This window comes from Equus caballus, chromosome 14 (genome assembly GCF_041296265.1).
Source record: "Equus caballus isolate H_3958 breed thoroughbred chromosome 14, TB-T2T, whole genome shotgun sequence".
Lineage (NCBI taxonomy): Eukaryota > Metazoa > Chordata > Mammalia > Perissodactyla > Equidae > Equus > Equus caballus.
This window is the reverse complement of record NC_091697.1, coordinates 54,248,768-54,274,871: the sequence shown is the minus strand read 5'-3', so window position 1 is coordinate 54,274,871 and position 26,104 is coordinate 54,248,768. Positions and strand designations below refer to the sequence as shown.

The following is a 26,104-nucleotide window of genomic DNA, read 5'->3' as shown; positions in this document are numbered from 1 at the left end:
TGAGGCATTCATAATATCCTATCACGTGCTGTCGTTAGTTGTATAGCTTTCATAACATTTACAAGACTGAGGGCAAGGGTCATCTTTGGATTTCTTAAGCATCCAGCATAGTGTTTTGTACACACCAGGCATCTGATAGTGTTTAATGCATTATTGGCAAAACTTTGCAGAATAAGAAATATAATCATTCAACCCAATCTAAGGTATAAAACAAGTGAGCCTTAAAAAGTGTGTTTCATCCATAAAATCTTTTTCCTTAAAAAGTGAACACATTGTTTTGGAAGTTTTCCTACCTTATTATTATCTGCTTTATTAGGCAATATCCTCTATTTCTAGAAACCTGAGGAAAAACTATCATGAGTCCTTTATATTATTTTAGTCAAGTAAATTTAAAAGAAAAATTCACATTAAAAATAATAATTTCACATTTTCTTCAAATTCCGAGATAAGACAGCCCAGGGTATTAAAGAACCAAGATAGGGAATCACTAGACAGTTGTATAACCTTGGCCAAGTCCTTGGTTTTTCCAACTATTGTCCCCAAACTACTTCTCAGCATAGTTATAGGGTACAAAGGAGAGGAAAGCATTGAGAAACTATAAAATATTAAATAACTTTAGGATATTATTCTTCTCAAAGGTAAGGACCAGGATAGAAGTAAATCTCATTTCTTGAAATTAAGGGTGAGCTGAGGCTTCCTTGTTACTTGTTACAAGTTACTTGTTACTTATAATTGGTTTATTTTCTCTCCCAGATGATATACTCTTTGACTGCCATCAGATATTTACCACTTTGTTGCCCTTCCTCTCTTTTCATTCCTTCTAAACTAAAGATTAAGATGTATAAACCAATGACATCCCCCACCACACCTATTCCAGCAAGCACGTTCATTGTGGCCTCATCAGTGCCATTTCTTAAATTTATCATATTTTATTGCTGGAGCACACTTAGATCATCTAGTCCAACTTTCCCATTTTACACATGAGGAGCCCAAAGTCTAGACAGAGTATACTATTTGTTCAAGGTCACCCAGCTAGTGTCAGACCCCATAGTAGAATCTTGTGTTCCTAACTCCCAGTTCTCAACAATACATTCCACAAAAGCCTGGGCACACAGATGGCCATTAATAAATATTTTCTTGAACTGAAATGAATTTAATTGCCTATTCTTTGTTTGACGAAACAAGTTAGCCACTACCTGGTTGAATGTAGAAGGAAGAGGTGAAAGTGCTGTTCTGAATATTATGGTTAAAAGGCAATTTGGTATACACTCTGGGGCAGACTGACTGAGTTCTGATTTGGACTCCACCACTGTCCATCTGTATGACCTTGGGAAAATCATTTTACATTTCTTAGCCTCAGCTGCCCCACTTTTAAAATGAAGGTAATCACAGAAACTACCTCAAAGGGTTGTTTATTCACTGAATAACATTTGCTGAATACCTGCTATGTGGCAGGTACTGTGTTAGATGCTGAGGATACAACAGTGGACAAGAAAAACAAGATCTGACCCTAGCAGCTAATGTTCTACTAGGATTAAAGGGTATAATCTACATAAAATGCCTCGTGGAGCCTGGCACCTAATAAATGTTGAATAAAAGTTAGTTGTTGTTACCATTATTATTTAAAATGTACTCTTTATCCATATTTAAAAGGCAAATCAGCAAATAAACCTCACAAAGAGACAGCTCCAAGCAAGATTTTAGGGCATAAAACAGCTCACACAGCAGCATTTCATGAGGAAAGATATTATCACCATGGCAACATTTTCCTGAATTCCTGAAGAGCACTTGCTTGACACTCTGGAGGGTTCAGGCATGGTCTGCAAAAACACCCTGTATAGAGAGTCATGTAGTGGGTGGAGAAAATCCTCTCCAGTTTATGTCCAAAAAAGATAACTCCCTCTACAGAATCATTTAATAAAACTTAATGTATAAAATCTTAAATTGAGAACCATAAATTATGGGATAATTACTTGTATTACAGTGAGAGTCATCAAAGATTTCTTTTCAATACCAACCTCCCTAGCATATTCAAAACATGATGTACTGTTCAAAATTCCCCATGATTAACCAGCACATGAAAAGATACTCAACATCCTTAGACAATTAGGGAAATGCAAATCAAAACCACAGTGAGGTACCACTTCACACCCACTAGGGTGGCTATACTTTTTTAAATGGAAAATAACAAGGTTTAGCGAGGATGTGGAAAAATTGGAACCCTGTACATTGCTGATGGGAATGTAAAATAGTTCAATCTCTGTGGAAAACAGTTGGTGGTTCCTCAAAAAGTTGCACATAGAATTACCATATGATGCTGCAATTCCACTTATAGATATATACCCTAAAGAACTGAAAACAGGTACTTAAACAAGTAGATGCACATGCATGTTCATAGCAACACTATTCACAATGGCCAAAAGGTAGAAACAGCCCAAATGTCAATGGATAACCAAATTGTGTAATATAAATACAACGGAATATTACTCAGCCATAAAAAAGAATGGATTACTGATATATGATACAACATGGATAGATCTCCAAAATATTGTGCTAAGTGAAAGAAGCCAGATACAAAATGTCACATATTGTATGATTACATTTATATGAAATATCCAGAATAGATAAATCCACAGACAAAGAATGCAGATTGTGGTTGCCAGGGGTTATGGGGAAGAAGGAATAGGAAGGAACTGCTTAACAGATAAGGGGTTTTACTTTGAAGTGACGAAAATATTTTGGAACTGGACAGAAGCGTGGTTGTACAACATTGTGAATGTACTAAATGCCACTAAATTGTTCATTTCATAATGGTCAGTTTTATAACAAATATTCTAAAAAAAAAGAGAGAGATGTTATCCACATGGCCTATAAACATATAAAACTGTGAGAAAAAAATTACAAGTGATTGCTTGGCTATCTCAGAAACCCATATAAACAGGGCCTATAATCTATTCACAGGGAAGGAAGGAACAGAGAGCTCTTACTAAAATCCTTGTTTCTTCCTGTTAAAGGATCATTTTTAAGGTGCAATTATGATTGTCACACAAATATAAAATGAGCAAAGGTTTTATTAAACTCATTAATTAAAGAGAGAACCAGTAAGAAGTTAAAAACTGGTTCAAAAAGTAAACAGAAATACTGAGATAAATGTGTTAATAGATGCAAAACTAGCTTCCTGTGTGTGGTGGTGGCGGTCTATTGCACCTCCACAAGATAAAATTTGCATTACCCTCAGTTTCACACAATTTTACAGAGTTTAAAATAATTCAAAGACAATGAAAGGTACAGATCATTAGAGAATCAGATAACTTGGAAGGATACACTAGTCAATGTCTAGCATTCTAAAGGATACCCAGTAAGTTTTTTTTCAAATTTCACAGTTTTTTCTGGCATTCAAGGTAATTCACCACCTTGGCAAATGGCTTCTCTGCTTTGGACTTCAGATCCTTCTATGCTTAAAAAAAATTTTAAGGAGGAATTAACTTGGATGACCTGAAGCTTGCCTTGATCTTTGACAGCCTGGTAAAAACCAGCTTCCAGGGACCAGATGTCGAGTCAGGTTCTTACAGGTACAGAGCCCATTAAGCCATCAGTACTCATGATCACAGCACATAAATTACTTCTCTTCTGATGGAACATGCCATCCCTTGATGAGGGAGACTATATTTCTAATGAATCATTCCAGACAATTTGCCTTTTTGCACTACTACTGGAAATAGGATTACACTGAATTCTCCCAGCTCCTGTCATGACTAACAAGCATCACTGGTAAACAACTGACTGAAACTAGAGACAGTAGTCTGGAGCTATGAAACAAAATAAAATAAAGAGGTGAGCCTGAGTGAGATGCTCAAAAAAATACTGGCTGAGTTGAATGGCTTTTAAAATTTTTATACCGTGTGTGGCGCTGTAATCAACTGCACTTAGTTTACTGTATTACAGTAATTCTGCTTTACTTACTTAGAGATTATTACTTAGGGAAACTGATTCCTGAGGATCACACTTAGGCTACACTTAGTTTACTATAAATGTCATATGACATTCATGTTTCTTCCTTTCATTAGTACTCTCCCACTGCTCAGTGCTGGGCACACAGTAGGTCCTCAATCAAAACTAACTGTTTAATCATATAATTTATTACAGAGAGGGGAAATCTATACTTATCACAGAGATTTTCAGCTTATTCATGATTCAAGAAGTTTCTCTATTTATTGGACCTAAATTCTTTTTACTGTATTTTAAGTGTCTTGATCAATCCAACACAATCAAAAGCACATCCACCAACAGTGTGTAAAACAAAAGTCTTAAGATTCCAAGAAAAAATGTCCTGTTCCACATACCTCTCCATAAAGATCTACAGCCCTGCATAGATCCTCCACCGAAGTCAATGCTAAGATTAATATTAGATTTCTGAAATCAGTAAAATTGTAATCCTGACCCAAGCAACTGGATTGAGAGGAAGGGTGGCTACAATTTCCTCAAAATGCCCAAACCAAAATTCTTTACATTCCAGCTAAAAACGCTTTGCTCACCATGAGACTTCAGTTTGTGTCCTGCCTTCTATCTCCTCGTTTTCATTTAGATTTGACGCATAATTATTAGTGGTTAACTCAGGGTCACATTTTTTTTTTTGCCCTTCTGTTTGGAGGATACACAGTCCCCAAGTGTGGTTAATTGAAAGCTGGGGCTGCACCAAATAGGGCAGAATAGGGAGACCCTTCCTCATCCCTTGCAGTTGATACCCTAGCCTTTGTGCACACAGCTGTCACTCCAGCATATGCCCCTCCTTGCCAGAGAGCAGGGATCTACCTCAAACAAGCCCGGCCTTGAGGGGCTCTTTCTGTGAGGACAACAAGGAGGAGAAAAGCAGACAGACAACGTGGAGGCTGTGAGTACCTTTGAAACCAAGGCTGCTGGTTGGCTGGGTTTTTCTCATATCATAGTGATACTACAGATGAGGAGAATCAAATGTTTCTAATTCCTTGGGGGCAGAACAGAGAATACAATCCTGATGCTTTTAATTTACAGGAAGTCAGTGCAGCGGTTTACCACTTCTGCTCTTGGGACCAAGTACATTCACTCACTCACTCAGACGCTCATCAATAAATACTTACCTAATGTCTATTATTAAGGCACTAATGCAGGAGGGAAATCAAAGATATACTGGAACTCAACATTTCCTGGCTCCAAACATCTGGAGCTGCTAAAGTGCCCGCACTTCCCAGTGCTCCTCTCTTTGGTCAGACAGACCTTCTGAGTGCCAAGCTGGGCATGGGAGACGGGAGTGAGGGCAGTCCTTTCACTCTCTTCAATGTTATCAGGGCCCTTGACTCGGCACTGGGGAAGCCAGGTAGAATTTGAAGAAAGATCTGCAAAAGTCCTGCTGGTGGTTTTGACTGGAAACGACAACCAGCAGGGAAAGATGGAGAATAGTTGTACTGATATAGCCAGAAGGAAAGGAAGAATGTCGTGTGAAAAAAAGAGAAGAGTACTAAAAGGAGAACAATGAACAGCTGATTTCTACCAAGCATGGAAGTGGGATTTTGGCTCACATTTTAGAGCTCAGCCTGGAAGGTCTAGAGCCGATATCTACCTGGGAAGGATCCCTAGAGGAGGAGACTGGACTAAAAAGTCTGTTTTGTACCTTATGCTAAATGCAGGAGAGTGGATGGAGACAGCATAAACATTACTGAATACGTACTTGATCTTTCCTTCCATCCCATAGATTCAGTCAAAAACCTAAGGAAACCCAAGGAATTTGTTTTTGTGTACTGGGTCTATGGCTGGTCTTTTTTCTCTTTCTTTTCTGCCCTATTTTCCAAGTTTTCTATAATAAGAATGAATTTTTTTAATAGAAACGTTTAAATAAATCATTTTACAAAAACAGAACAAACCTCCAGACTTGGAGAGAGGGCCCTGGGTCAGACTGGACAGGGCTGAGTGGACCAAGAAGTCCCAGAAGTCCCAGGGATCTTAATACTAATAGCTGCCAAGGTCTGAATCTGTTGGCTTTTCTGAGTCTAGCCCCAACAAGGGGATCATAACATCTGCCTTCCTAACGTGCTTGTTCTGAAGACTACAAGATTAATGTGTGAAAGCATATGTATCAAGCACTTAACCAGTGTGAGATAGTATTATTCCAGTTAAAGGCAACTTCCTATAAAACTAAAAGAGAGTAGGGATAGATGTAAAGAAGGTAGAGATTTACATGATTTCTCCTCTACTTTAGTTCAAATGAGATCCATAGAGTAATTCCAACAGGCAAAGGCTCTCTGCTCAGGACATCTGAAGCAACAATGGAAACAAATTTAGCAATAAGAATCCTTACTCCACGTCAGGTGACTTGGAGCTTTGTGAAATCTTAGTTCCTAGAATTGAGTTCCTCAGAGATCTTCCCACCTTTCTGACCCCTTTGGGAAAACACTGAAACCCAACTGACATGGAAGTGACCTAGCAAAGGTATATTTGAAACTAGAAGAGATCAAATGATTTCCCCTAAGATTGGTCCTGAGTTTGGTTTCAAGTTCTCACCTTGATGTATTTAGCTATCTCCTAGAGGATTTGGAGAAACTAATTAAGTCTGACAAGAAGCAAACAGTAAGAATATCAGGACAGGCCTATGGACTTTTACTGATGCTAGTTCATGGCCAAATCTGTTTCTCATTCTGGCTCCTGTTTGCACAGTGCATTAGAACAGATGATGTCAACACCAGCCGAGAAGACAAGTTATCTCAATACTCAACTCCTGGCAGGAGAGTTTGTGCCCTGATTTATTTTTAGTGCTTTTCTACCTTAGTAATCTAGTCAGCTGAAGAAAAGCCAGCAACCTGACTGTTCTCTGAACTCACTACCCTTATTTATCCCTTAGCAATTATCAAGACATTTAGTCACTTGGGGGAGAATCTACTAGGAGTTTGGGGTCCCATCATTTGCAAACTTTCAGAGGCCACAAAGGATTACTATCCCAACCCAAGTGGAAGTGTGGGCCTCAGTATTTCATTGGTAGCAAGCTTTTACTCAAGGGAGAAAGGCAAAGAAAGTGAGTTGCTAACAAAACAAGTATGTATGGCCTATCATTTTTATCAGCAGGGTGGAGGATGGGGTGAAAGTCAAGAATTCTGCTTTTCCTTTCATGAAATGCTAGACCTTAAATGAGGGCACACATTCTGCTTATCTTACACATCAAATTGACTGTTGCTAGGAGCTCACAATGAATAGTGAGTGCCTTTTCACCAAGATGCAGCAAGTGAAATATCAAGAGATTAATCAGTCATTTCCACATTTTTGTATTTGGATTTAACCCCAAATATTTAATTTTACTTCAATCTCATACAGCTTGTGAGGACAGATTTATCCAACACCAGCTGTCCTCATATTTAAAAGCTGCACCACAAAGATAAAATTAGAATCAAGTGAGGATCATATTCCTCAGCAGGAATTCTGCTCTATGTCCCACTGATGCCCTGAGCCACAACTGACAAACTAAATACCAGGATTATTGTTGTTTTTCTTGGACATTTCCTAAGCAGCCACAGTGTGGTAGAAACTGTAGATCACAAAAGAAGGCCTGAGGCCCTAAGCTCAGAATTATACCCATGGGTAGAAAATTATTTCCAAGGTTGTTTCTCACCAAAGTGGGAGGAAGCATGTACTGTTTTGACAGAGCAGGGAATGAGTGAAGTCAACCAGCACTACCCCTCCCCCCTACTTTTTTGGAGCTTTCCACTTCAGGAATTTTCCAAACTTGTATGAGGCTCAAATTAGACTGAAGTCTGGGTAAGGTACAACTGTTCATTAAATCAAACAGGAAAGACCAAATGTCATCATCTTGGTGTTAGATATCTTGTGTGAGAATGTATTGCGTAAAAAAAAAAAATAGGAATGAAGAGTAATCTCAAGATTCTAAAATATTATTTGTTAAATAATCACCTTGAATGAAGTCTAATTGTAAAAGTGTAGCTGTAAAGATACATTGTTAATGTTCTAAATTCAGTTTGGAAGATCATATTTCTCAACAGTTATTTTATAAGAGGAGGAAGCAAAAGCGGCCAGTAAAAACATGAAAGATGCACAACCTCACTTATGGTTAAAGAAATGCAAGACTACAAAACAATGAGATAGGGGCCGGCCCTGTGGCGGAGTGGTTAAGTTCACGTGCTCCACTTTGGCGGCTCATGGTTTCACTTGCTCGGATCCTGGGCGCAGGCATGGCACCACTCATCAGTCCATGTTGAGGCGGCGTCCCACATGTGACAACTAGAAGGACTCACAACTAAAACTATATACAACTATGTACTGGGGCGATTTGGGGAGAAAAAGAAAAACAAAAAAAAAACAATAAGATATCATATTATGAGGATTGTGAGGAAGCTATTCTCAAATAACTATTGAGAAGGTACCATTTTAGAAAAGAGCAATTTGGATCTTACTATTAAAATTTTAAATGCATGTGCTTTATTCCCCTATAATTCCACTCCTGTAGATACACTTACAAAAGCATGCAAAGGTGAATTTACAAAGATGCTCACTTAAGTATTGTTTTTAATAGCCCACATATTCTTCAACAGGGAACTGACTAAGGAAACTATTAAAAACCATACGAAAAATACTATGTAGGAATTTAGAAGAATTAGATTTTTATGTGCTGTTATCAAATGGTGACCCAGATATATTAAGTGGAAAAGCAAGCTGTAGAATAGTCTGTATTGTATTATCCCACTTATGAAAAATAAAATAAAATTATATACATAGCTCTATGCATGTACAGTGGAAATTGGAGTAGAAATTGTAGAAATTTGTAGAAACTAGAGACTGGAAAGGATCAAATTTTACTTTTCACTTTAAACCTTCTGTACTCTCTGAATTTTTAGACTTTTTGCCCTAAGCACCTACTACTTTTATTTTTTAAAATCTTTTGGGGGCTGACCCTGTAGCCTAGTGGTTAAATTTGGTATGCTCTGCTTCAGCAGCCCAGGTTCACAGTTTCAGATCCTGGGCAAGGACCTACACCACTCATCAGCCATGCTGTGGCAGTGACCCACATATAAAATAGAGGAAGACTGGTGCAGATGTTAGCTTAGGGGTAATTTTCCTCAGCAAAAAAAAAAGAAAGAAAGAAAATCTTTTGGCACTCAAAAGTTTGTTTCAAATTTCTGGAAAATTTATTTGCATGGAATATCCCAAGTCTCTGAAAGTACCTTATGAATCAAAAGAATTAAATTATACTCAGAGTAGTTTTAGCACTGACTGTATTTTACTGGATTCTAATTCTCGGAAAATTAGTAATTCCTGTAGTTCAGTAGAATTGACCAGAATTTCATTCAGTTACTAGGACAGATAACAAAGAGGAAAATATTTTTATATATCACTTTTATTTTGAAAATAGATTTGACCTTCCAGAATATATTTCTTCATACATTGGTGTCATTTCAATGATTAGAAAAGATTTAATGTCATATGATCTAATGTCAAGAGAATACTAAGTATGACAGTACTCTTAGGACATTAAATTCCTCCAAGACATTGAAAAATGGACCTCTGATCTCAGGTTCAAGAATCCAGGGGCCGGTCCGATTGCACAGCAGTTAAGTTCACACGTTCTGCTTCTTGGCGACCCAGGGTGCACCAGTTCAGATCCTGGGTGCAGACATGGCACTACTTGGCAAAAGCCATGCTGTGTTAGGCGTCCCACGTATAAAGTAGAGGAAGATGGGCATGGATGTTACCTCAGGGCCAGTCTTCGTCAGCAAAAAGAGGAGGATTGGCAATAGTTAGCTCAGGGCTAACCTTCCTTAAAAAAAAAAAAAGAATCCAAGGCCATAACATTGAATAAATGGCAGGCAAGCATGTTCTGAGGTGGGTAAGCAGTCTGTAACTTCTTAAATGGAACAGAAATTTAGATAGTGGAGTGTTAGTGTATTTTGTCGGGGCTACTGACTTACCTGATCTCAACCAGCCTTAGGCTGGAGATAAGTAGTTAAGGATAACTACTTAAATTATCTGCATTTTTACATACTGCTCAGAAAAGCCCACCACAGGTGGAGACTAAGGTGGCAATTTTAATTTCCTTTTCTTACTTTTGGTAGACCTTGTATACAGGATGGATTCTCCATGATGTTACTTTGAATATGTAAGTGCGTAACTTTGAAGTTTTTTTGCAAAAGGACCTCAGGTGCATAACACATGTAGTAAGTCATGCTTTGAATTATGAAATAACATGCATGGCATCTTCTACTTTATTTTATTTACCGGTTCATTTCTTTATTTCTTTTTAAAAATAGAATGAATTCTGTGAACCAGTTATCAACCCAAGAACTGGAACAACACAAATAACTTACATTATCTATGTGCTCCTCCCCTATTTCTTCCCCCAACTTCCCTCAATTGTACCACTATCCTGTATTTTGTGTTTATCATGTCGGTGCCTTTTAAATGGACTTATCGAGGGTATATTATTGTATCTTAAGTCACAATAGGAGAATTAAACAGAATGAATTCGTTCATTCATCCATTAACACTACAAAGAATTTGATGAAGGATTTAGATGGTATTATGCATTAAGGAATCATTGCAGGTTCCTGTACTGGGTATAGAGTGACATGCTAGGACCTCTACTTAAGGGAGATTTATCTGTCTTGTATGAGACAGATGGGGCAGAAGTGCACCGTCCCAGAAGCGAGTGTAGGAACCAGGGACAGCCCTGAGATTAGCCTGACGTCCTCTCTCAGTTCTCCCTAAACCCCAGCTTCTCAATAACCTCCCTGAAAAGCTCCTGCTCAGCCATGTGTCTACTATCATGACCCTTCCATCTCCTGGCACCTCAAGCTGCCCCTTGCCTCCATGTGCTTGTCACTGTCACACTTCTCTCCCCTACTCTGTACTCAGCTTCTCAGTCTCTCACACAGTTCAACATTGCCAAGGTGACAATGAGCTAAATTAAACTGTGCTAAAAGAAGAAAGTTAGGGAGGAAAGACGTCCTGGTAACCTGTCCTAATGACCCTCTTCCCCGCCCCTTGTATAAGTCTTCAGTAAATTTCTTGAGAGAACTGAAGTGGGTGTCATTATATCATATTCTGCAGTGAGGGGTCTGGACCGAGTGAGGATTTATTATTTGTATCTCCCAAATATTTTTATTTATGGAACACACATTCAGTTCTGCTTCTGCCGAGGCCTCTGATGTGGGTCTTTGGGGCTTTGGCCCAAAGCTATTTCACATCCCCAAAATGAAATCAACACAATTATCACACATCTCTCTCACATTTTGCAAACAGCTTTTTACACACTGTCCAGTTCAATTTATCTGAATACCACATATATTTTCTTATCTAAGCAATAAAGGTAAACCACTGTCAAAGTTAAGTTTCTAATCCAGTGTCCTGTGTATGAGAAGATTATTGGTGGACATCTCTGTTCATATCCTTATAAGGTCTCTTCTAAACCCAAAGGCTAGTTATAAAGCAGAACCTCAGGCTTTTCATTAAAACCCAGGTCCCCTTTCCTCCTCTTTCCCAAGAAGTACACAGGTCAAGGAAGTATTTTTCTTAAGGTTAAGGCTAAGAGCTCTCTGCTCTAGAGATGGACTGTGTGAATTTTATTCCTGGCTCCACTGCTTACTAGGTTTGTGACTTTGGGCAATTTGTGCAACCTCTCTAAGCTTATGTTTCCTTATTTGAAAATGAGAATAATACTATCTCTACATCTTGGGGTTTTTGTGAAGAATGAATGCGAAAATGCATAAAAAGTGGTTAGTACAGTGCCTGGCTGATAACCTTGTTTTACAGTTGTTAAAAATCAAGCTCAGAGAAGATTGTGTATGGTCTTTTTTTTTTTTTTTTTAATTTTCAAAGCCTGCTTAATGCTGCCAATTCTCCTGTCCAGGACTGTTCTAGTTACACAAGCTCTAGCACATGCCACTGTCCATGTGGTGGGTAACCTGACTCCCAGCTAAGGACAGTATGCGGTCTTAGCTGTCCTTGTGCACACACTATTCCTCTTGGCAATAATTCTATGTGTGTGTGTAGAGCAAACAAAAATGGAACAGCTTCTTTTAAAAATCGGGCATGATCTTACAAAAACTTGCACTTAAGCCAGTGGCATCAAAAGGGCAAACATCCTCTTTCTATTTTAGGTTAAATATCAAAGGAAATAAAAGTTTTGGGGTTAATTATCAGTCTCTTCTGAATTTACCAGGATGCGAAAGACATGAGAAGGAATCTAATCTCCACTACCTCCACGATGACTCGCCAACTGGCTTGTCTGCTTCAGAGTGCCACCACTGGAGAGGCTGTCATTTGGGTTAAAGTAATGGCTCTTCCTGTTTAAAGACAAATGGAGGGATGGAATGTATTCATGGAGAAATCCGTGTCTTTGTCTGAACCAGTCTATTGGAGGATTAGCATAAAACAACTGAGTCTTGATGTGGGCTTGAGGAAGTGATAGCTTTGGACAGCTAAGGCTAAAGGAAGAAAACACTACAAAGTGTGTGAGGGAGACGGTTCCAGGGAGCGAACAGACAAAAGAGGAGGGGAGAGTCCGCAAAATACAAAGTTTGTCAATTTGGCAGTTTTGCCAAAAGTTGGATTGAAAGTTGTTGATTGCTTCCAAGACAGTAAGGCTCTCAGCTCCAGGCAACTTTTCTCCTGACACCTCTCATCAGCACAATCACTGCAGGTGCAGAAGAATGAGACCACAAGTATTGTAGCTTATTCTCCTGGAGTCTAGGCTTCTGCCGCCACTGCTCCTTTGCCCCAGGGCTGGCTCAATTTCAATATTTCATCCTCAAATACTTAAAAAAAATTCCTAAACCCAATCTTTAGGTAAATTCAAAAGTTCTCTAACAAAACAAAGTAAAAAGAAGCTTGCCACATAATTCATGCCAAACATTTGTTTATCTTAGTATTTGAGCACTAAGACCTGAGTTTTTTATAGAAGACTCCCACAAATTGGGTCTTTTAAAACTACTTCCTGTACTGCCATAACTGAGGGTCCAAGAAACCACAAAAAAACAAAGTAGGGGAAATTTTTCTTTAAAAGAGAGAGATGATTCTTGGAACACTTGCTCTTAGAGCTCTAAACCTCCATGTGAGAAAGCCCAGCTATCCTTTGATCACCATGCTTTGAAAAGTCCAAGCCACATGGAGAGGTCCTGGAGGATGAGACACCATGTAGGGGCAGGTGCAGAGGGAGAGAAAGACCAAGTAGTGCCAAGGTGCCATCATGTGAGTGAAGAAACCATCTTGGAAAAATGTACTCTCTAGCCCCAGCTGCTCGAGCCGACACTACATGGATCAGAGATGAACTTGTCCAGCTAACTCTTCTCCAATTCCTGATCTAAAACATCAAGCCACAAGAGAAAGACCATATGCTCCCAAAAGAGCCCCTCAGTGAACAAGAGTTTCAAGATATGTCCCAGTTGTTTCCAAGCCCACTAGGATCTCTGCATCAGGGGGAGGAAGTAGTGACACTTCTGACCCATGACCAGGCATCATACCCTTTGTTGGAGAAGCAGCCTGAGAAGGGCCGTGAGCAAAGCAGACCTTGACAACAGGAAAACAAGTACAGTAAAGGTTGAGCCACATAGATAACCAAATAGAAGTCTGTATGCTAGTTACAGTGCAGTAGCTGTCTTTTAAAACAGCTTCATAGAAAAAGTGGTTTTACATCAAAACACAATTTAGCTATTGGAGGAACCATGAGCACTAGGACAGTGAAAATTTTACTCTAACATGGACAGACAGTATTGATAATCTCCTTGAAATTTGACAAAACACTAGGGAAGAGGCAAAACATTGTGTGATCAAGTAAAATCTCTAGTCACCTAGAAAGCAATAGCTCACCCTTCACATTCGTTTAATGTGTTAAAAGTAAAAAGAGGTCATTTCTTTTTCTGAAATGCTGGAGAGACAACAAAAAGACAGAGACAGAGCCACACGTGAAGGCAGTCTGGTAAAGAATCAAGAGATCCGGAAAAATAAAAATCCACTGTTGCTAGAAAATGGTCTAGATAAACTGGGGAAGAAATGGTGAGGCACATTTTTAGAATTTCCTGAGTACTAAACTTCTTTACGAACTTTTCAAAACCATTATCAAAATACTCAGTTGATGTCAAATATCATCTTCTCTTCCAAAATCTTGAATATGGTTGCAGGTCAAATTCATTCATTTTTGCAGCAACTGACATCAGTGGACCACAAAGAGCAGGAGCTCTGGACTTGCTTCAAAAGTGATGGAAATCATTACACATACACACAATTCACAATTCCTGTTCTGACTTAACTCATGTACCTCTTTCTTCAATAATTTTTTCTCTTTCCTCTTGCTCTGTTAGGTAATAATATGAAATAAAAAGCACATATCTTCTACAATATCTGTTGCTTTGTGGACACTTCAAATTAATTATCTTTCTGTGAATAAAAGTTACTTAGTATGGCATCTGTTATCAAATAGGAGATAAATATTTTAAATAAAGACTAAAATCATAAAATAGGCAAACAAAAGAAAATAAATCAGAACAATACAATAAACTTCTCAATCAAATCAAATAACTTAAGTAACATTTAAAAGGAATGCACTAAGTTTAGCTTATTGTGTGAATTTTCACTAATCATTTTACGGTGTGGATTTTCAGTAAGTATTCTCACTAATGTAACATTTTAAAACATTTGAAATATGATACATTGCTAAACCTGCATTATCTCACTTCTCTTTCCTCAATTTTTCCCTATTGTTGCTACTATCATATTCTTCTGTTGCTCACTTTTAAATGGATCTAACATTCTATTTTTCAGACCGCTGAGCCTACATTATATCCATGAAGCCAGTGTAACTCTACAGACATCCTAGCTATTTAGGCAATGTTATAAGGGCATCATTATTGTTCATTTGTCTGATCTCTATGTATCTTGCCATCTTTCCAGGGTAAGATTGCCAAGGTCTTGGACTCTTCATTTGGTGGAGTCTAATTCTGTTCTCTTTACAAAGAGCTAGGGTTACACTCAGCAAAGGTTACCATTTACGTGAGACACGAAGCCTGCTAGCATAACTCATCACCAGAGTAAAACCTCTAGCTATTTTTTCTCTCAAGGACATCCCCAGTGCTACCTAAAATCAAGAAGGAACACTTCAGGACAGGTCACATATATGGCTCATACACACTCTGAATCCACATTCTCATTTTGATACTCTAGAGTGTGGTATTATTCCATAGCAATAGAGCAAAAGGGGTTTTTCTTTGGAAAATCTTTTCTATCCCCTAAAGGAAAATACATGAGAATCAAATGTAAAGACTACAGCAGCTTTAGCAAGAGAAGTCAATACTTAAGAGGGAGCTTCCTTTTAGAAATTATTTCTTTTCTGGAAAGGGGAGGCTAGTTCTCATGTCTGGTTTTGTTTTATCACTTACCTAAATGAGTTCTGAAAGATTTATTTTCATAAATAAATAACATTTTAAACCGTTTTACTTCTAAAGCTCAGCTCATCTTTCAAACCTCTGCATTCCAGAGCAGCAGTCTAAGCCACAGCCCTAAGTGCTGACTGCTTTTGCTTTTAGTGCCAGTGTTCATCTTTCTTTCTCTTATCTTCTGATAGAATTTCATCTATTCTGGTAATTATGAAAATCAGAGATTTTTAAAGCGTGATCACACCCTGAAATTTGAAAAATATTTTAAAAGAGAAAATAGATCTAGAAGAAATCTTAGGGACCATCTCACTTCTCACTTCTCATTAGATATGAGAAAACTGAGACCCCCAAAGGGTCTTGCCCAAGGTCAAATAACTGATTAATGACAGATCGAGAACCAAAATCCAGATTTCCTCAATCCTAAATTTGTGCTCTCTCTCCCACACTACCTGGCCTTTCTCTCTATTTTTATCCATATCTATACGATCTTTGGACATAGATTGCTTAACTCATGCTAACGAGTGGCATATCCCAAAGTAAAATTCAGGGCATCTTTTGGTTCCATTAGTTATCATTGTCTTCTTTCATTGGTTAGAAGATGAGGGACAGCAGATGGGAAGAACTGCCTGGCCTCGTCACTTCATGGATTAATGATAGCATTGTTCATGCTTAGAACAGGAAGCATCTGGAATGTGAAGAGGCCAGTATGACCTTCCCTTTATAAGGATTGGATTTTCTTTTTTTTTGTTGTTCTCATAAGCCTGGGATATGGGACAGTTTCAAGGTGGGCAAAAACCTGAGGCCCATTCACCACAAAAACTATTCTGCTGATGTTTTCTAGCTTCTCCTTTGAGATGTGCCAAGGGGCTTAGAGGAAATTCTAGCCTCTTGAACCAACTGACCTTATATTTATTTATAAGACATGTTTCTTCCAAGTCATTCCACAAGTTTCATACACAATCTCTCACTTAATCCTTCTCTTCCCATGGAGGGAAGCATTTCATTTTTATCTTCCTGCCACAGTCAGAGTTTCCCTGCTGTTTATAAGGTTTCTCTCCAGGGTCTGATACTTAACTTTTAGAATCTCTAGAAGCCACAAACATTCTCAACTGAGGTCTCAGCCAATATTGGTCACAAAGCAAATTCATTCATTCAACTAATACTTATTTAGCATCTCCTATGTGCCTGCCACCCTCCTAGGCACTAGTGATACAAGAGTGAACAAAACAGACTAAGTCCCTGCCCTCATGGAGCTCACATACAAAGTAAAAGGACTGTTCCATTACCCAGTGAATTCAGAACCACAAATACACTCTATCTACACTACAGTATCAACTACTCAGACCAATAGCTGTAGTTTTAAACTTATCTGATAATACAGAGTCCATTTGCTAGAGGCTTACATGAATTGTACTAGAAGACAGGAGATTTGGATTCTAATCCTGACTCTTCTACCAACAGACTGCATGACCTTGAGAAAATAATATAACCTCTCTGATCCTTAGTTTTCTTCTCCAAAGATGTAAGATAAAATTTCCCACGTCTTCTCTTGGTCTGCAATTCTGTGATTGGTTAACTCCACCTAAGATGGCTGGTGTGGAATAAGGACTCACTGCCAAGGTCAAAAGAGGAGGAATCTTTCTATATCAATTGCTTTTATTTGTAGGATGGGGTGGAAGGAAACAGCACAAAGCAATGCACACCTCCTAGGACAACTATGAATAGCATCTCCCTAAGCAATAACCTATAAAATCAATCAACTCCATGCCTACTTTGTGTTTGACACTGGGCTAGATACTTTGGGGATGGAAGACATATGAAAAGATCCCTAATCTTAAGGAGCTTCCAAATGAAAGTACATGGTAATAAATAATTAAAAACAAAAGCATATTATAGAGGTTGTAAATTCACAAGAGAAGAAAATCAAGGAGGGCTAGATTAGAATCCTCTGAGGAAAGGTGGAACATCACCTGGATCTACATATAACAACCAACATCACAATAATAATAGCAGCTAACATTTATTGAGTGCTTGATATGCGGCACGTATGAATTAAGTGTTTTTGTGGGCTATCTTGTTTAATTCTCAAAACAATCCTAGCGGGGCTGGCCCAGTGGCATAGTGGTTAAGTTCGCATGCTCCGCTTCAGCAATCCAGGGTTTGCAGGTTCAGATCTCGGGCGCAGACCTACACACCACTCATGAAGGCTGCTGTGGTGGTGTCCCACATGCAAAATAGAGGAAGATTGGCACAGATGTTAGCTCAGAAACAATATTCCTCATCAAAAAAAGAAAAATCCCTAGAAATAAACAGTATTATTGCACTTGTTTTACAGATAGGGAACCTGAGGCTTAGAGGGAAGCCTAATATACCTAACAAATGGTGAATCCAGGCAATCTGATCCCAGAGCGTTCCACACCATTGCATGGTTATGGAATGCTTTCCTCACACATGAGATAAAAGGATAAGCATGGTATCTGGCATGCAGTTTAATGTTCCATAAATGTTACTGACTTCCCTTTTCTATTCATCCCCCGACTTTTCCCCCAAACCCCCATACCCAACTCACACACATACACACCTCATTTTTTCCAATTTCAACATTCTTTAAAGTTCAGTTGAAGCTCCACCCTGGGCAGGAAATTTTCCTAGATCAGTCAAGCTTCTGTCTCCTTTGAAATCATATCATTTACTTCTAACAGTCTATGGGGTAATCATGTGCTGTCTTGTGACATCACTGGCACTATTTAATGTCTTAGAACTATTGTTTCTGATGTCTTATGGCATTTTAAGATGGTATCTCTATTATTATTATTATTATGCATGTTTTGAATTATTGAGCTTTTCATCTAGTTTCATTGTGTCAGCTAACACCAAACTCCTTTGTGTTGCTCCTAGGGTCTTGGCATAGGAAACATCAGGAAGTATTCACCAATTCAAGAATTTGAGTGTTTGTGAAGTTTTCATTCATTACAAAAATGATCCAAGTCAAGTAAATACAGCCAATACTTCAAGGTTTGACTCTACCCCAATTAGAGAGTCTGTAGGTATAGACTCTGTTTGTGCCCAATTTTGGCAGAAAGGTAATCTGTGCACATCTGCAACCCCTTTAGTGCACATACACTCATGGAACTGAACCTATCTTCTTCCGGACTACCAATGAATAATTCTATCTGTTCTGTGAAAAATGAAAAACCAACCAACTAACCCTTAAAAAAAAAAGGTAGTTCCAGTTCACAGATTTATTTTAACCTTACACATTTATTATAAAATACTATACACATAGAAAGGAGTAAATATAATCTATATATACGGTTTAAATAATAATAAAATGTATACTCTGTAGCCACTATCCACATTAAGAAATGAAACATGAAATAGTAAATCTTTCACATCACCTAAATTTTAGTCTAAAGCAAATTAAGCCTAATATGGTTTTAAAACTCCAAGATGATAAAGGAGTTTTTAAAGACTGAAAAAAGGCACCAAGTATGACAGGATTATATATTGAGATTGAAAGAGATTAGATAAATCTAGTCCTAGTGATGGTATCAAACATTATGTGTAAAAGACTTTTAAGTGGAAACTAATTTTTTTCATTAACGCATTGTAGCATATAAAACTAAATTTTTCATTACAGCATTATAGCCTTGATTTGGGGGGAATAGTTATAATTTCTAATATTCTATTTCCATAAAACAAAGGCTTTCTGGAAATTACAGTATTTTGTTATTCAGGCTAGTCTACATCTTCCATCTGCCTCTTCTATCTGGAAATAACAAAAAAGTTCTTTGTGGGGTCATGTGATCTAAATGTTGGTTTTGGGTAAATAAGTCATCATAGATATAGTGAAAAAAAAGTTTCAGGTTACAAGTTTAGGAGACCCTGGCTCTAATCTCTGTTGAATTATTGGTTATGAAGTTAGCTCTAAATTTTCAAGTCACTAATACAGAAGGAAATAAAACCAACAGTAAGATTCACAGTATCTATGAGGAAAAACTAAACTAGTAGCATAGGAGAAGCCTAATTATTCCTGATACTAAGAACTGAGATATATTTCTCTACTCAGTATTCATAGAGATAATATGCACATTGACAACATCCTTCCTTATAGCAAAGACAGCAATGTGTTTCAATGGATTTCTTATTATAACAAATATGCTGAAGACGTCAGACCAAAATGCAAATTCACAGACACCAATATACGCCCTCTGAAATGATGCTTTTGGGAAAAGACCTAGTACCTCTTCTGGGCACAAGTCCTATAGCTCTGTAAAAGTGAACATCTGGATATTTTAAACTGAGAACATTAAAGCAGTTCCATCCTTAGTCAAGAATTCAGATGGGGCTGGCTCCATGGTGTAGTGGTTAAAGTTTGGCACACTCCACTTTGGCAGCCTGGGTTCAGAGATTCAGATCCAGTGCACGGACCTACACTGCTTGTCAGCCATGCTGTGGCAGCGATCCACATACAAAAGAAAGGAAGATTGGCACAGATGTTAGCTCAGGGCAAATCTTCCTCAGCCATAAAAGAGAGAGAGAGAGAGAGAATTCAGATGTTCTAGACTGACCTGCTGTCTGTAACTAATTTGCTGGTTCTAGTGTGAATACAGTACGCTTGAACTAAATTTTACTAAATTCCAATGAGATTTAGACAGATTTTCTGTTTTCTCTTTCTTACAGGTACCCAAGGAAGTAAGAAAAAGTTTTGTCTCTAGGATTGTGCTTGGAATATGCTACAAAAATGTCAGAGTAAGTATAGAATATGAAGTGAATGTGCATTTGTTGCATAAGAATATAGGAGGGATTCCACTTTACAAAAAAGACCCAAAAAACACCTAAAACTTCCAAGACAAATTTCGAAGTGGTTATTTCCCTTATAAGTTATTTCTTCTGGACAATTTAAGTTTAGTAACAGCCCACGAACTATCGAACTAAGACAAAGGAAATTTAAAGTGAAACTATTAGGAGCCATAATCCACTAATAATTGGCCAAAAAGAAAAGAAACTAAAATTATTATGCAAATCAAGAGAAAATTAAGGATCATAGGTAAAAAATGTGATACATTCAAATGTATACAGTGAGGTATTTCTATCAAAGCCACCTTTAATCTTTCTTTCACTGGATTGTATTTGGTTTTGTTTTCCCCACAGGATAAAGAAGAAAACCACTAGAGTTTCTCTGACCATCAGTTCCCCAGTTAATGAAACCTCCAACATCAGATCAAGTTATTCTACCTTAGTTCAACCATTGTGTATTGACCCCCAGAGGGTAGGTTCAGTTTTATGCCTTCTGAGGGGTCCGGGTAAGGGAGACACAGGCCCAGAGAAGAAGGAATCAATGCAACTTTCTTGAAAAGTGTATGTGAGGAGAGCCTCCAGCTGCATGACCTCAGAAAGAGCAAGAATGAAATCCATGGGTCTCAGAAATAACTTCATGGCAGTCCTGTGGGTTGGCCATTTGTCTGTGTGCCAGACCATAAGGGACAGTTGGTGTCTACGAGCTCAGACCCATAACAAGAGTATCCCAACTATCCAAGAAGTGAATTCCTCTTTAATTAAAAAAAGTGGGGGGCGGGGGGGTGCTTTCTCAAAAACCTAAAAGATCCAACAAGCACAGCTGTATGGAAGAGGAAAAAAAATCTAGTCAGTAAAATTTAGAAGTTATTTAAATCTGTAATATATAATCTCTAAATAATTGCCAATACTCATTTCTCAAACATAACTGCCCAAAGTTGTATTTCACCATCTTGGCTGATGGAATGCTGAAGATGAGAGAAAAAAGGGTGGCATTGGAGCAGACATCCAAACTGACATTTCAATTAGAAACATCATCCTTTTCAAAAAAGGAAACTTAGGGTGTGTTTGGTAGCAGCTAAAACTGAACTAGTTAGTAGCGCCTAAAACTGATCCAGTTAGTCCATAGCCATCACGCACCTAGGTTTTAGGGCCTTGACAATATGGATGACAGTGTCTCTTCTATTTCTTAAATCAGATGCAGAGTCCCTGCAGCAGCCTGTCAGGATCCACTTGCACTGCAGCCCCTGTGTTTACCAAGGTAACCTATCCTTTACTACACGATGGAGTTTGACTTTATAGATAAATTGTAGACATTATCGACCCCGGGGTGGGGGTGGGGGGCGGGTAATCAGGATTTAAGGGGGAAATTTACCACAATCGCCACCCCTTCATTTATGCATTGTGAGACTAAACTAGCTATTGTTAATAAACATTTTTTGTATATCAATATAACTCTTCATTCTTTAAGAAAAGTTTTCAGATTGTTTATCTGAAACGAGCCTTGAACCCTCAGAGTAGGCTGGGCTTTTTGCTAGCCCTATTTCACAGATCAAGAACCTGAGTTCCACAGAGGTTAAGAGTCTTTTCCGAGTCCTGTGATCAGCTTCAACTAGCTGGTCACAGTGTTGAGATTTGGGCCCATGTCCTCTAAGTCATGATTCAGAGCCCTTAACAAATTACAATGCTGCCCATGCTCCTGTGACCAACAGTAAAGACTAAATCTGTGACTAGGTATGTACTCAACAAAATAATCTAACACAACAAACTGAAGACTTCTCCACTCACCTGTTTTCTATTTTGAAAAATGGCTCTTGGGGAAGTGAATAACAAGTTTCTCATTAAAAACAACTCTATGAAGTTAAGATAAAAATAACCTATACCTGACTGTAAAGCACACTATAAAGCACAAAAGAACGCCCAGCAGCTCCTCATTTTGATTAAGGTACAGTCGGTAATCAATAATTATGATAAAAAAAAGCCTGCACACGTACTGCAACTGGCATCCCAAATCATTGCATATGGTAAAACAGTTTCTTCCATTCCATAATTCTGTGTTTGTTTTTCAGCATCTTCAAGACATCTCTACAACCAGAGGTCAATTTGTCATATTTGAATGCCGAGTCCAGGCCACAGCCGCAGTTCAAGTTCACTGGTACAGAGAGAAAGAGGAGATAGCAGACTCAGATGACTTCCGGATTCTGAGGAAAAGTATCGTGATAAGTTTTTCAATTTGCCTTTTATTCCAATTAATCTTGAAATCTAATTCATGTTTTAAAGTTTCATAGCTGATTTGTTACAGGCTCAGAAATCTCTAACGTTAAACAATTGTTATTTCAAATCCAAACAATTCCTAAAAAAAAAGAAAGATAGCTATTTTGTTTTGATGAAACAATAGTTTTAATAACCGTTTATTTTCATAATGGTTTAATTTCATAAATTTATCTTAACTATCTTCCTAATGAGTCCTTGGCATACAAACAAGAAAAAAATGAGAATAAACGTATTTTTTAAAGAGTAAAACAAATGAAAACAGATGCATAACTTTTTAAATATTGAATTAATTTAGGGGTAACAAGTATGATGATATACTTCATGCTAAACAGAGTTTATATTTCCTAAAAAAATTTCTCCTTTAATTCTCACATCAACATTTTGAGGTGTGTTTTACAACCTCCATTTTATAAGTAAGAAAACTGAAATCAGAAATGCTGGGTCACAAAGCTAGTAAATGCTGCAGCCAGGGTTCAAGTCCAAGATAGTTCTTGCACCAAGAAAATTTTTATTTAAATATTAATTTAAATTAATTTAAATATCTATTGACTATAAATTCATTAAAATTTAAATAATAATTAATGTGAACATTTGCACATCACATTTAGGAAGAAACATCTCTATTACACAATATGGTGTTTCTTTTAAAAATAACATATTGCATTTTCTGAAACTAAAGTAATACAAATTTATTATAATGAATCTAGAAAATATATAATAACATAAAGAAGAAATTTAAACTTACAGTCTCATCACCCAGAGAAAACTATTATTAACCTTTCATGTATTTTTCTACAGTAATACTACAATATTTTTATAATGTAATATTCAACTTTACATTAATTAGAGAGATTAAAAGAAAAGGATTTTCTCAGGAAAAAGAGGCCGCCTCAGGCCTAGTGTTTCAGCAGTGGTTCACATTCAGAGGAGAGATATTATCTGGTCTTACCTTCATATTAGAGATGAAGAACTAAGGCCCAGGGAAGTAAAGCAATTTTCACAAAGTCACAGAGCAATTCAGTAGTAGAACAGGACTAAAATACAGTTCTTCTAGCATCCTGCCAAGTGTTCATTCCATTATGCCCCTTTCCTGAGTTTCTACAGAATTTATGGTCTGTGACTCCAGCTTACGGCCAACCTTGTATTTGCTTCAAGTTATTTCTCATATACGTACGGCTCCTTCTCCCAATTAAATTAACTGTCATTATTTAAATTCTCTCTCTATTCTCTGGTTTTATCTTTCAGAAACTTGTTTATCATCCATCCCCGGTAAGCACAATTTTTCAACATCTTGATAATAAATGATTAAATCAAAATTAGCATGAGAAGACTTTGTCTCCTAAATCACTTTTGCCTTCATAGGTAGTTCCAAGGCTACCTTATGCCAACTCTTGAACTGACACAACAGCAAAAGCAAGATAACTGGGATTGATCAGTGTATTTATTCATCTATTCGTTCACTCAACATATATTTACTCAGTACAGACTATGTCCCTGCCCTCATAGAGCATGCATTCTTCCTCTGTTTCCACTTGGCATAGTATTTTTGACTTATGAACTATACACAGAGGTAGTAAGGAGGTGTCCTGACATCAAACATCCAAACTGTTGACTGTTCAAGAGGTAGGTGTGGTGCCCATCACACGACAGCTACCACTGTACTAACATTGGGTCTAACTACCATGGCAATGATAATTTTTAGATCAGTTCAGAAAACCCTTCTATAGGACCTTTATGCTAAGCACTAAAGCTACAGAAATCTAGAAGTCAAGGAGTAAAGTGTAATCCCTGCTTTCAAGGAATTCACAGGCTAACAGAGAAAACAGACATGTCTGAGAGGCAGGTGACAGGGACTATGCTGGGATTGTTTTAGGTTATATTTTTAAGATTGTCTTCACAAGCCCACTCAAAGACAAAAAAATCTGATCAGATCGATTTTTTTAATATCTCAGGAACACTCTATTTATTTCTGGTACCCACTCTCCCTGACACCCTCCCACACTCTTTGTTTGTTAATTTGGGGCAACCAAATACTCTGCTCAAGTCGAATCTCTTTCTTTTCTAGAGGAAGTCTGTACCTTGATTATCACAGAAGCATTTCCTAAAGACTCTGGGGAATTCCAGTGTATTGCAGAAAACGAGGCTGGGACTGCGGTCTCCACAGCGAGACTCTTTGTTTCCCCAGGTAATTACTCTTCAGGATCTCCCTGCTCCAATTCAACCCTGAGCCAAGAGGAAGATTCTGTTTCTACCTGAACTGATCACTAATTATATTTTTCAGCAGGAAAAGAAGTGGAGAAATCAGAGATTTCTCCAAAGTTACCCACGTGGAAATTTTCTCCAAAACTGGCCTCCTTTCCCTGGAGAAGTGACAGCTACACAAAGGACAAAAGTCCAGACAATACCCCAATAAACCTTATGCCAACAATTCCGGAACCAGCCAGTCACACCGAACATGAGATCCAGGCTCCAAAGGAGGATTTCTACACCATCAGTGAAAATTCCTCTGAGCTACAACCACAATGGTAAGGGCAGAGAGACCTAACATTCCCTCATTCAACAAATGTTCTTGGTTCTGTAGATAGAACAGTGAACATGACAAAGCCCCTGCCCTCAGAGAGCTTACATTCTGAAATGAGTCACTTTAACTCTGTCATTTCTCCTTTGCCTCCATCATGCATTTCACCATGGCCGAAATAGTACATCAGGTGCTTAGATCCACATTTAAGGAGACTTACTAAAAAAAAAGAAAAGAAAAGAAAGAAATCAACATGCGGAAATTGCACAAGATTTTAAAAGAGTGGAATCTTTTCCCAAAATAGGATTCAGTGTCCTATCTCAATACAAATATACAAAACATTTTGTGATAGATTTCTTCATGGTCAGTCTTAGAATACAGACAGAATCGTCCTTCTGTTTAGAAGACAAATATATATAAAAGGAAAGATATTACAGTAAGTGAATTTGTCAACCAGGCTATGTTTAAAACAACACAATCCACCACCATTCTCACCCTCTAAACACAAACTTCAAACAAAAATATTGATTAAAATACAACCTAAAAATTGATACTTAAAAGTCACTTAAAATTTTTTTGTGTTAATCTCTAACATAGTCCCCTAAATATTTTACCAGCCTAAAGTTACCTTTAGGTTAAATTTATGTTTAACACCTTTAACAAAACTTAATATATCAGTCTTCTTGTAGCCTCTGTTAGTATAATGTAGCTAGTATAAATATAGCCTCTGTTAATTACAAAATAAAAAGATATTGGAATCTCTTTTAAGACGAGATTTCTAAAGCAGTATTTGGATCTTTTAAGTGAAGGAAATATATCATGTTAAAGATGGAAGAAATCAGAGGTCACCCATGTGAAGCTCCTCTTTCTACAAATAATAAGGACTGTAGATGATTGGCTCTTAGTGTTGAGCTGGTTCCTCACGCTTCCCTGACCTCGGGATATGTATTTCTCCAGGAGTTTCTTGCAATGAAGACAGTGAGGGAAAGAGTTTGGACTTGGAAACTAACAGACCTAAAACAATGTATGTGAAGTACATAGTAGGAATTCAATAAATAGTAGCTATTACTTCACTGAATTGTTTTTTTTTTTTTAATCAGGATAAGTATACCTC

At 37.7% G+C, this 26,104-nt stretch overlaps 1 protein-coding gene and 1 long non-coding RNA gene across 5 annotated transcripts in view; one reads left to right on the top strand and one right to left on the bottom strand.

Annotated features, from left to right (window-relative positions):
• The first annotated feature begins 4,635 nt into the window (after window positions 1–4,635).
• On the top strand, window positions 4,636–25,211 carry LOC138917479 (palladin-like). Of its 3 annotated transcripts, XM_070234274.1 has the most exons (9): window positions 4,644–4,891; window positions 18,300–18,416; window positions 20,085–20,153; window positions 20,556–20,673; window positions 21,397–21,459; window positions 22,268–22,409; window positions 23,718–23,741; window positions 24,538–24,657; window positions 24,754–25,211. In XM_070234274.1, exons 3-9 carry the CDS (start codon window positions 20,146–20,148, stop codon window positions 24,999–25,001), a joined length of 723 nt encoding a protein of 240 aa, XP_070090375.1. In that variant the 5' UTR covers window positions 4,644–4,891; window positions 18,300–18,416; window positions 20,085–20,145; the 3' UTR covers window positions 25,002–25,211. The 3 variants fall into 3 exon arrangements, with proteins under 3 accessions (XP_070090374.1, XP_070090376.1, XP_070090375.1); XM_070234273.1 differs by lacking the exon at window positions 18,300–18,416 and having other exon boundaries at window positions 4,636–4,891; XM_070234275.1 differs by lacking the exon at window positions 18,300–18,416 and having other exon boundaries at window positions 4,642–4,891; window positions 24,757–25,088.
• The window catches only part of LOC111767804 (uncharacterized), a 23,497-nt gene continuing 16,035 nt past the window's right edge, over window positions 18,643–26,104 (bottom strand). For both annotated transcript variants that reach the window (XR_011425565.1, XR_002799637.2), the window contains exons 3-4: window positions 25,099–25,209; window positions 18,643–22,350 (exon numbers count right to left, since the gene is read on the bottom strand). This is a non-coding gene — a long non-coding RNA (uncharacterized lncRNA). The remainder of the gene's footprint in view (window positions 22,351–25,098; window positions 25,210–26,104) is intronic.

Bases quoted from the DNA above. Each gene is read 5' to 3' on its own strand.
- LOC138917479 (XM_070234273.1), top strand. The intron at 20,674-21,396 runs GTAGGTTCAGTT...TTCTTAAATCAG, and splicing joins TGTGTATTGACCCCCAGAGG to ATGCAGAGTCCCTGCAGCAG. The intron at 23,742-24,537 runs GTAAGCACAATT...TTTCTTTTCTAG, and splicing joins TTGTTTATCATCCATCCCCG to AGGAAGTCTGTACCTTGATT.